Below are 11,957 nucleotides of genomic sequence, written 5' to 3' on the forward strand. Positions count from 1 at the left end.
CATGAGAAAATCTAGCTGTACCTTATTTACTAGAATTTTTGGATAATTCCTCATCCTAAATATTCAATGAAGACAAACTCATTTGCCTTGATTGCTGCATTCTCAGGCAATTTCCAAATATAAAGTCTCCCATTTAAAAAAAAGAGTTACTGGGGGTGGGGGTGGGGTAGCAACATATCTTTCAGATAAATTCACTTTCGGAATCTTTTTAATGTAAATGCAAAGTTTCTTTCTCTAGCTCAGTACAGTGCCAATAAAGGACACCAGAAAAATACCAGATAAGCATTATTACAGATGCATTTTCTAGATGCATTTTTGCATCTTGATGAGAACTGAGACACAGTCAGAGATGTTGTTACATCAACTACCTTACATAATAATCTATATAACCAACAAGCCAAGTAGTCCTTGGCTAAAACATTGGAAAAAAATTCAGGAAAATGCACATCAAATTTTTGCTTCTCAAAGGTTCATTGAATCTTAATCAAATAAGACAGCTCTGGTCTTTGAAATGGGAATTCATGATCTGTTCTGCTACATTATACAAATAGCAGCAGCTTAACGTATCCCCACAGGGCAATTCAGTAGGGAACACTGCAGTAGGACTGCCTTCTATGGAATACCAATTTAGTCTAGGTAGGAGCAAGTCCAAATTCTGGGCTTTAGCAGCATGGAGAGGAGTTTATTGCAGCAGCAGGCAAAACAGTGCCAAATGAAAAGCATAAAGAGGAAAAGTCATGGAAAAATGTAGCGATTTGCTTTGAGAAATCTATTATGATAATTCATTGGAGAGCAGGACAAACTCCCAAGATTTGAGGTGCAGCAGAAGTTGCTAAGACAACCTTAAAGTAATAAGAAAGCCTTTCCTAAAATACAGGAATCACCATTGGGACTGGAAACTCAGTTGTTAGGTGGAGTGGTCGCTAACTGAAACCACAGCTGTGCTTATGATCTTACTTCAACTTTCCTTTGCTTTACAGCACAGGTGTCAAACTCAATCGCGTCACATGATGTATAGCGACCTTTTTTTCCTTTCCAGAGCCGGGGTGGGCGTGGCCTATGTGTGACACATCTGGCCGCGGGCCGCTAGTTTGACACCCCTGCTTTACAGACCTGTAAACATTGTAAGTGTGAGAATTAGTTTGTAAAATTACTTTTTCATCACCATAACTAACAGTTGTTATACTGGCTGGGGAATTCTGGGAATTGAAGTCCACAAGTCTTAAAGTTGCCAAGATTGGCCACCCCGGCTCTAGAGCAAGTACATGGAACACAAAGGAACAAGCTTATTTTTTGTGAAGAGGAGGGAAAGAAGGCCACATAAAAATACCAGAAGTGATTGAGCAATTTTTTGAATAGGTGCTTATGGCCAGTTTAGACTAAAGAGACCTTTCCTATGTCAGAATTGATGCCATCACTGACTCAACTCAAGTCCCAGACTAGGGAATAATGGCAAAATACTTCTTCCCTGTTTCTATACTCAAAAGAGTGGTATTAGGTGGAACAGTTGAAAGTCTGCAGAAAACACCTATATTGCCTGACACCATTCTTCTCTGCATATTCAAAGCCAATCCTTCCTACACATTGTTTTGTATTCCTGATGCATTTCAGTAATATCCTCCGAAAAGTATGAACCATGACATTTGCTGGCAAGTCTGCACCCTTCCCTAGCAATCCCTTAAGTTTCCCTCATTCAATTCTCCAGCTACTTATCCACAACTGGGAATATTTACAGTAATACTATTCCAGGCAGTATAGCATTAAAAAAACATCAATCTTTAAGGTTACTCATTATATCTTTCTTGGGAAAGCCTCTAGTATTTAGTGAGCAAAAAGCAGTGTGTTTGTTAAGCATTATTGCACAGAATACTACAACTTTCCACTTGAGGCTGCATATTATGGCAGATATACAGACATACCCTTTATAATTTTTATAAATAACTGAAGGGGGCAAACATATCTAATTCTTCTTCCTCCTATTTTCCTCACAACAACCACGTGAGGTGAGTTGGACTGAGAGGAAGTAACTGGCCCTAAGCCACCTGGCCGCGGCTTTCATGCCTGAGGAAAGACTAGAACTCACAATCTCCTAGGGTGCGCCTGCCCTGTGGAACCAGCTGCCCGTGGAGCTTAGGGCTGCCCCCGACCTTCGGTCATTCCGCTGGAACCTGAAGACCTGGCTCTTTGAGCTTTCCGGCCTAGGCTGAGAGGTGGTTTTTTTTCCCCTCAGGGATCAAATTTAATTATTTTAACTGTTTTTAACTCTTGTATTGTATTGATGTTTTTAAATACTTTGTAAACCGCCCCGAGTCCTACGGGAAAAGGGCGCTATATAAATTCAATAAACTTAAACTTAAACTTAGTTTCTAGCTTGGTGCCTTAACCAGCAGCCCAAACTGGTTCTTAATTGTTAAATAAAATAAAAATATTTAGCCAATGTGTGTTACCTTATGATAACCATCAAGCAGTGTGCACATCTGCTGTGAGCAAAGTAAGCAGCACCATCTGGTGTTCAGCCAAGGGGATGTTAAGAGGAAGTGAATTCCTCTTAAATTCTAAATAGTAACAAGGCAAATAGGATGGTTTGGAGAAATCAGCTCTCATGGAAAGTTTAACTGGATCATCCCAAAAGCCTGAACAGGACATTATATTTAATTCTAGACCATTCTGTCATTCCATCCCAATATACTAAAACAAGAAGAATTATTAACCATCACCCAGTTTTGACTCAGACATTTAATGTGAGGATTGTAAGAAGTCTGATGAAGGCTACTCACACTGGTCCCCTTCACTACTTGGGTCCGGGATATCTGAGGGAACACCTGCTGCTGGCATCAAGCTCCCTTCGTCCAGTGCGCTCCCACAGGGAGGGTCTTCTCAGGGTGCCGCCGATAAAAGGCTGTCGGCGGATAACACCCAGGGAAAGGGCCTTCTCTGTGGGTGCGCCTGCCCTCTACAACCAGCTGCCCGTGGAGCTTAGGACTGCCCCCGACCTTCGCACATTTCGCCGGGACCTGAAGACCTGGCTCTTTGAGCTCTCCAGCCCAGGCTGAGAATTTTTAACTGGGGTTTTTAATTTTAGGGATGATTTAATTTTTTAAAATTTGTTTTAAACTTTTGTACTGGTTGTTTTAAATGCCCTGTAAACCGCCCTGAGTCCTTCGGGAAAGGGCGGTATATAAATTTAATAAAATAAAATAAAATAATAAAAATAAAAATAATAAATACTTGATCCCCATATGCACCTGCCTTTTAGTACAAAATCCATGTACAATTTGCAGGGCTAGAGATGCATTGGTAGTAGTTTCTGCAAAAAGATAATTCCACAATGACTTCCACTCAGGTGCTGTGTTCAGTTTTAGGCACCATGTTTTAAAGCAACTTGAAGGAAACTGGAATGTTGCCGTACAAAGAAAGGCAACAAAGATGACCAGGAGACAACAAACTAAATTTTACAATGAGAAACTAAGAAAGTTAAGTAAATTTGATGCTGTATTGTGAAAGTCCCCAGGGCTTAAAATATAATGATCTGAACTTACCGGAAGCCGGTTTTCACTTATGTATCCGTTACATATCCAGTTATCCATCCCATCAGAGTAGATAAGATGGATATACTCGATGTTCCTTCCCTTTGACATCTTGTAGAAATTGCACCCATCCCATTGCCGACAATGGGAAAAAAGTCATGATACGTCGCAACACGTCACGTGACGTTGCAAGTTCGACACCCCTGCAATAAGGGAACCAAACATCTCCTGAACTTTCTGTTCCTGAATTAGTGAGTTTTGCATATTTGTGGAAATGGCACTGATCCATTTTAAAACCTTAACATTTATTCCTACAATTTTCTGTTACTGATCTTTAAGATGACTTTTGATATGACTGCTAATTTTCCAAAAACATATTTGAAATTGCAAGTAATTAATGTTAACTAATACCATATCATTTGGATTCTCAAAAACTTGGGAACTTAGCAAGATGTTGTAGAAAATATCTTCAATATATATTCCTGAAAGATACTTCTCAATACCTGATCATTTAAATTGTTTTAAAAAATCCCAATTATATAAGCAAATATCCAATTAGTACAGAGAACATTAAATTGCTGTATTGTTCTCTGGATTTCCATGAATCCTTTTCTAGACATTGATATTAAATACATTCCATATAGATTGGAAAGATCAGTTCTATTTTTATTATGTTGTTGTTAGCTGCGAAGTCGTGTCCGACCCATCGCGACCCTATGGACAACGTTCCTCCAGGCCTTCCTGTCCTCTACCATCTTCTGGAGTCCATTTAAGCTCACACCTACTGCTTCAGTGACTCCATCCAGCCACCTCATTCTCTGTCGTCCCCTTCTTCTATTGCCCTCGATCTTCCCCAGCATTAGGCTCTTCTCCAGTGAGTCCTTCCTTCTCATTAGGTGGCCAAAGTACTTGAGTTTTAGCTTCAGGATCTGGCCTTCTAAAGAGCAGTCAGGATTGATCTCCTCTAGGACTGACCGGTTTGATCGCCTTGCAGTCCAAGGGACTCGCAGGAGTCTTCTCCAGCACCACAGTTCAAAGGCCTCAATTCTTTGGCGCTCAGCCTTTCTTATGGTCCAACTTTCACTACCATACATTGCAACTGGAAAGACCATAGCCTTGACTATACGCACTTTTGTTGACAGGGTGATGTCTCTGCTTTTTAGTGTGCTGTCTAGATTTGCCATGGCTTTCCTCCCCAGGAGCAAGCGTCTTTTAATTTCTTGGCTACAGTCCCCATCTGCAGTGATCTTGGAGCCCAGGAAAATAAAATCTGTCACTACCTCCATTTCTTCCCCATCTATTTGCCAGGAATTGAGAGGGCCAGATGCCATGATCTTGGTTTTCTTAATGTTAAGTTTCAACCCAAGTTTTGCACTCTCCTTCTTCACCTGCAACAAGAGGCTCTTTAGTTCTTCTTCACTTTCTGCCATTAGAGTGGTATCATCTGCGTATCTTAGGTTGTTGATATTTCTTCCGGCAATCTTAATTCCAACTTTTGATTCATCTAGCCCTGCCTTTCTCATGATGTGCTCTGCATATAAGTTAAATAGGCAGGGCGACAGTATACAGCCTTGCCGGACTCCTTTCCCAATTTTGAACCAATTTCCCAATTTTTATTATATACAGCATTTTTACATTAGATATTTCAGAATGTTCAAATGAATACCATCTAGACCAGGGCTTTTCAACCAGTGGTATGGGTACCACCTGTGGTACATTGGCATCTGGTACGCAAACTAGAAAAGTGGTAGCAGGGGAGGGGAATGGCAGCACCACACAAGCCTGAGCGAGAGATGGCTGGACTGCAGGGCTGTCAGGGATCAGTGGAAGCCCAGGATCAGCGCTTCTTCGGGGCTGCCAGGGTTCAGTAGAAGCGCCAGGATCAGCGCCAGGCTCCAGCTGGAGCTCAGCACTGATCCTGGTGCTTCTGCTGAGCCCAGAAGAAGCGCCGATCAGCTGGAATGTTGCAGCATCTCCAGGGTCATGTGATTTACATTCAGATGCCTGGCAACTGATTCATGTTTATGACGGTCAGTGTCCCAGGGTTATGTGAAGTGATCAAAACCTGCTGCAACCACCCAGCTGATGGGGGGGGGAATAAAAACCAAACACCACCCCACCCCACCCCTGCTGCCAATCCTCAACAGAAATGCTCACAAGAATGAAAACCTCGGACAGGAGGAAGAGTGCCGCCGGGTGGGCAGGCAGGTGTCTTGCTCGGCTGTGGCTTGGGGGGCACTTTTTTCAGTGCCATTGTAACTTTGAACAGTCACTAAGCAAACTGTTGTAAATCGAAGACTACCTGTACTTCACTTTTTTCTTTTTTTTTTGGTCAGGTTTTTGACACCTTGCTTGGCGACGTGGTACTTGGATGTTGCCATATCCTCAAAGTGGTACAATGGGTGAAAAGGTTGAAAAGCCCTGATCTAGACCAGGGGTATCAAACTGCCAGCTAGCGGGCTGGATGTATCACATGGAAGCCATGCCCAAACCAGCTCCGGCAAGAGGAAAAGTTATGATACTCCACGCCACGTCATGTGACGAGTTTGACACCCCAGATCTAGACTGGTTTCCATATTACGTAAGAGCAAAGCATAGTTTTTTGGAGATAAATGTTTTGCTTTTGCTATAAACCATGCCAGGTTTAAACCAAGCTCCCTTAGAAGGTTGTTTTTTTTTAGAATTGAACCCTCTGAACCAGATTACAATGTTCTAAATGAAACAAGCTGCTTTAGGGTGAGCCCTATGACCTGAACACTGCAAATTGCATATAGGTTATACAGTATTTATTACTTTCCAAAAAACTGCTGACAGTCTAAGTGCCAGGACTGGCTTGCTGCAGAGGAATAATTTGACATCTGTATTTAATATGATCGGAAATTTAATCTTTTGTCGCTATTATTCAATTTAGTTTTTCAAATTCCACTTCCTTGAAAACAAAATATGTTCAAAGCATTTGTACTTTTCCTCCATTATGTGCAATGAAAAAAGACAAAAATGGCTTAGCTTCTCTACATTCTCATCCTCTTGCTTTTTTTCTGTGTTCTGAATCACTACATGGCATTTTAGCCAATTTCATTTATGCATTTTGTATTCTTTATAGCAACATGCTCCCTATTTTTTATTTATTTCTTTTGTGCAATTTTAATTTTTCTTCATTTGGAGAAGACTTTCCTAACGTCAGTTTTATTTTCATACTTCTTTATTAACTTTGCTGCAATTTCACTAACACTCCTTTCCATAATTTCATTAACAATAGACACAAACGCATACAAATATTTCATTCATATAAATATTGAATGGGCTAGAAAAGTCCTTAGTACTCTGGATAAAATGTTCCCTTTTTTAACTCAGAGTATTACCAGATTAGCCTTTTGTGGCTATTTTCCATTTAAATATAAATCAAATTTGATGACATTTATGATTTCCCCCAAAATGTTTTTAATCTATGCATTTCAACTGATAGTAGAGTAGCATTTAATCAAGCAGACAAAAATATTGATGCGTATGCACTACATTGAACTGTAACAAGCATGAGGACTATTCATAGATACACATGTACAAAATTAGTGAATTGATTTATTTAAAAATGTACATAAGGAACACAGGTATTAACTAAACAAGAAAGTCCACTGATTTGATGAAACTGATTTAAATGCAAAAAGGAGTCTTATTTGCCAAATAAATGTAAACTTTTGAAATACATAATCAGGATTGGAAATTCTCCTCTAAAATATTGGATAGTCCTAATATTTAAAGGGAGTGAGAGTTAATGTCTTGGAAGTCCAATAACCCACGGTGAAGGAGCAACCTGCAGTGTCAGCCAACCCGCAGTGGAGGAGCAACCAATACAACTCCATCTCCTCTGACAAACAGCATTGGAATATTCCTCTTGGTAGACTGTGGAAAGCAAAAGCAACAAGGCTTAGACTACATTCAAGAATACCAAACTTCTCTTCTCAATAGAACTAGTTCTATTTAAGGTGGTCTAGTGGTTAAGACACCAAGCAAGAAGCCTCACAGCAAGAGACTGAGAGTTCTAGTTCAGGCATGAAAGCTGAATGGGTGACTTTAGTCAAGTCACTATCAACCCAACATAACCTCACAGGGTTGTTGTTGTGGGGAAAATCGGAGGAAGGAATATTGTGTGTGTTTGTCACCTTATTTATTTAAAAAATAAAATAAAGCCAGAACTAAATACAATTCATATATTTGGAAACAAGATTATTCAGTTAAAATTTATTTGCACAAGGAATACTAGATATATTTAATCTTTCATCCAACATTGTTCTGAACTGAATTGCATTATACAATGATCTGATTAATAAAGTGTAACATCATAAATTTATCTACTTTGTCCCAATATTTGAAGCATTAAACATCGTTATCAGTGATATTAGAAATTCTCACCTTATAAATTTCTTCATAAGTTTCTTCATCAATTTCTATTGTGGTCACAGTCTCTTCAACATCACCCAAAATCATATTTAAATGCTGGTCATATGCCTTTGAGAGTGAAAAAAAAATCATAAATATTGTTCTGGTGGCATCATTTATGTGGCACAAATGATAATAATAAAAAAATCCAGCTTTAACCTATAGTAATTTGTTTGAATTTTCCAGTTTGCTGAATCTAACTCTTTTATCATGCAACTTTGATTTCTACAGTTACATTCCATGCATAATTGCTGGAAATGCTATAATCAGGCTGAATTATTCTTATATATTGGTGGCAATGGTATAAAAAAAACTTCAATAATCTGGAAAATGATTATAGAATGAAACAAATATTAAAACCTGAATTTTCTTTCCTGCCAGCTATTTTTTTGTTCAATATATTTTATCAAACATTTGATTTTTAAATCTATTTTAAGGTAGCTCCTACAGGATAATAGCTAAAAGGACTCTTTGTGCCTTTATTGGAAATCATACATAATTCCCTGTAAAAGACAGCAAATTAAGTTATGGGAGTATGCATCCAAGTCAAACTTAATTCTGTATTTAAAAACAAGTCTGGCGCAGAATTTCAATTTGGAAACCTTTTCTGGATTATAATTCTACATGTGGGCCATACATTGAAAATCTATTTGTTTTGCTAATTAATTGCAATTGTGGTGTAAAGCTGTGATTTTAAAAATGGAGATTCAAGATCTGTATATGTTTTTAACTTGTGCTCATATCAAAGCTCCAACCAATCCAGAGATAGAGCAGAACAGAAATAAATATTTAGAAAAGAAAATAGAAATCAGGAATAGGATAAACAAGCCATCATTACTTTGATCAACTGATTCTATTTTTGCTTGCATGACAAACTAACTTTTCAGTGAGATGGGTGGCATATAAATTTGACAAACAACGAATTATAACTTAACATTTTTTCTCCACAATAATCTATTACTAAATAAGCATTGTTCATAATTTGTTTTACTTTTAAGAAAAAAAATACCTTTAAACCAGAAATATAAAACTGCAGGAAAAAGGTGACCTTTTTCACCCCTTTATAACCATTTGCAAATGTGGGCCCTAGTTATACCAGTACCTATGGTTGGAGTGTGGTTCTCAATAGCCTCTTGCAGTCCTTGAGCTAAAAGAAATTGTACAACTCTACTTTCAAATTTCAGCCCCTCCTCCCCACTTCTATGTAATTTTACTTACATGTAACCTGCCTCGAAGTTCTCGGTCATTCCTCATTTTTACATAAATCCGTTCATCAAGACTAAGCCTGATGAGATCCAAAGGTTCTTCTACAGTGTTGGTGGTTTGTTGCTGCAAAATGTAACAATTTAGAGATATACTTTAGCAAAGAAATATGAGACAATTTTGTCTAGTTAGTGGTTAAGGCAGCAGGCTAAGAACGAAGAGACCACGAGATCTACTCGTAGTTCCATCTTAGGCATCAAAGCCAGCTGTATGACTTTGGACAGGTCACTGTCTCTCAGCCCAACCCACCACACAAGGTTGTGGGAAAATAGGAGGAGGGAATATTAGATTTGTTTGTCACCTTGAATTATTTATAAAAATAAAAGCAGGCTGCATATAAATAAGTGGTAAATGTTGGCTACTGATAATTATTCCTTTCCTCTCAAAAACCCTAATCTGATGACAACTAATGTTTACTGAAATCAAAGTGTTTGATTAAGTAATAGTTTGTAACATAATCTAATATGGTGAATTTTCATCAGCTTTCAGAGGGACAAGAGTTCACTTATGCTGACTGGATCAACAGCAAAATGCAAGTAAAATTAGACAAAATGTATACTGCTTCTTCTCTCAACTTAGCCCACATTAGTAATTATTTTATTTGGTATATTCATATTTGCTTTTAAAAAATAAAAAACCCACCTCTTTCTTAAACGAAAGACTGGATGTACATTTCACTAGAAAGAGCCAGTCTATTTTATCAAAGGATATAACAATGTCTGTATTTTGCTGACACACTTTGAGTCAATGTTCTTCAAATTACATATATTTAAATTCTTCTTTGACCATAATACTTGTCAATCCCAAAAAGAAAGACTATGTGGTCATATGCTATTTTTCTGTTTTATATTCCAAGTTCATGATGACTTATTTTCAAATATTGAAAAAGGTCACTAACTGCAATAACTTTATAATTAAAAAGTTATATATCAAGAAAGGCCCATACAATTGAGATTTTATAAATAAAATACAGCCTAAGCTTTCCTACTTATTGAGAGCATATATAGTATATAGTATAGTAACTTGCTACTCTTCAACAAGTACAATTAAATTTGAATATATTTTTACACACAAAAGGCATACAACAGCCACACAAATATGTACACTCAGATCACAGCAAAAAGGTGCTTCTTGGGTTTAATCCAAGTGTAGCTCAGGGTTTAAGACCAATATAATAATGGAGAACGATTTAAGGCTGCATTTCTTACACTTTTTCCCCTCAGGATCCCTTGCCACTTTAAAAAATTATAGTGAAGCTCAAAATTGTTCGTATAGGCTACATTTATCAATATTCGCATCAAAAATTAAAACGGACACTTGAATAAGCAGCAAACGTTTCAAACCAAAAAGAAAAGTAGTCCAGTTGCCCTGACTTAACTTCGCGACATCTCTACTTGGATGACTGAGCATCTTTACCGAATTCTCACTATAGTCCGCTAGGGTTTTAATACTGTTATCATTTTTCAAGCCGACTAGCAAATCATTTAGATTTTGCGGGCCTCTGGGATGCCACATTTTGAGAAACATCGATGTAAGGCAGGGGTCTTCCAACTTGGCCGTTTTGTGACTTGTGGACTTCAACTCCCAGAATTCCTCAGCCAGGCAAGTCATAAAAGGGCCAAGTTGGAAGACCCCTGATTTAAGGCATTTGATCAGAAACCATGAAATAGCATTTCACCCACTGCAAAACTTTAATATGTTTGCATCTGTTAAGGCTTTGAAAAAGGAAGCCAAAAGCAGCTTACAGTAAGAGTCGTGTACAGTGTTTGAGATGAGCCACCATATAAATCGATTAAATAAACCGCATAAAGGACCCAGATTGTTGGGGGCAATTAAGCTGACTTTGTAATAATGAGGCTTGGGGTGTGTGTGTGAAAGCCCTAATAAACAGGCATATACATAGAATGAAGGCTACTGCTAAGCTTGTAAGCCGCCCTGAGTCTTCGGAGAAGAGCGGGATATAAATGGAATTAAAATAAAATAAAAAATAAAAAAATAAAGAGGCAGGTGGCCGAATGAAACATGGACGCCTTTCAGAAGTCGTTCCCGGGACTTTGAGAAACTCAAAGCGAGAGCTAGAAACTGAAGCTCTGGTTAACCATCCCCCAGGCTTGCCACACTTTCCACGGCAACAGGGCCAAATCCCTAGAAGATTCAGCGGCCGACAAACCCACCTGATCCACCTCGTCCGCCATTTTTTCAAAGGCAGACCACTTACTTCTCGCGAGATTTTATATCAAGTCCGATACGGCTACCGAACGGCTTGCGGGGTACATAAAGCTGCGAATCTAGATGTTCGTGTAACGTCTAGCTTCCGGGTTAGTTCATCGAAATCGCCGCTTTTTTTTTGCCTTTATAATGCTGCATTTTTGTTTTTTTAAACTCTGCTTGGACCTTTCTTTTTCAACCTGGGCACTTTTTAAAATGTCTGGACTTCAACTCCTAGCCCATTTTAACATCGCCCAGGTTGAGAAACATTGGATTAGATTCACGGGCTAAATCCGCACACAAACAAGCCATCTCGGTTTCCGATTTTTCTCCTGTTCTTTAATGCATCTCTCTTTGAACCGATTCAAAACCGCCCGTGTGAATGAATGAATATTCATAGCTCGGGCGTGAAGCTTGAGCGCTTTACGCGTCCTCTTGGAAGCTTCTAGGGCAGGGGTAGGCAACCTCGGCTCTTTTATGACTCATGGACTTCAACTCCCAGAATTCCTGAGCCAGCCAAGC

The 11,957-nt window shown here is 38.7% G+C and overlaps 1 protein-coding gene across 1 annotated transcript; it reads right to left on the reverse strand.

Annotated features, from left to right (window-relative positions):
- Positions 1 to 5,712: 5,712 nt before the first annotated feature.
- Positions 5,713 to 11,451, reverse strand: LSM3 (LSM3 homolog, U6 small nuclear RNA and mRNA degradation associated). The gene is made up of 4 exons (XM_083356570.1): positions 11,402 to 11,451; positions 9,183 to 9,293; positions 7,938 to 8,033; positions 5,713 to 7,427 (listed from the first exon to the last, which is right to left on the reverse strand). The coding sequence occupies exons 1-4, from the start codon at positions 11,420 to 11,422 to the stop codon at positions 7,347 to 7,349; spliced, it is 309 nt and encodes a 102-aa protein (XP_083212696.1). The 5' UTR covers positions 11,423 to 11,451; the 3' UTR covers positions 5,713 to 7,346.
- Positions 11,452 to 11,957: the final 506 nt, after the last annotated feature.

Source organism: Vipera ursinii, assembly GCF_947247035.1.
Source record: "Vipera ursinii genome assembly, chromosome: 2".
NCBI lineage: Eukaryota > Metazoa > Chordata > Lepidosauria > Squamata > Viperidae > Vipera > Vipera ursinii.

Coding starts and splice junctions, on each gene's coding strand:
- LSM3 (XM_083356570.1), bottom strand. CDS start 11,422: ATGGCGGACGAGGTGGATCAG. Junction 9,294..11,401: donor TGGCGGACGAGGTGGATCAG/GTGGGTTTGTCG, acceptor TACATTTTGCAG/CAACAAACCACCAACACTGT. Junction 7,428..7,937: donor CTTATGAAGAAATTTATAAG/GTGAGAATTTCT, acceptor TGCTTTCCACAG/TCTACCAAGAGGAATATTCC.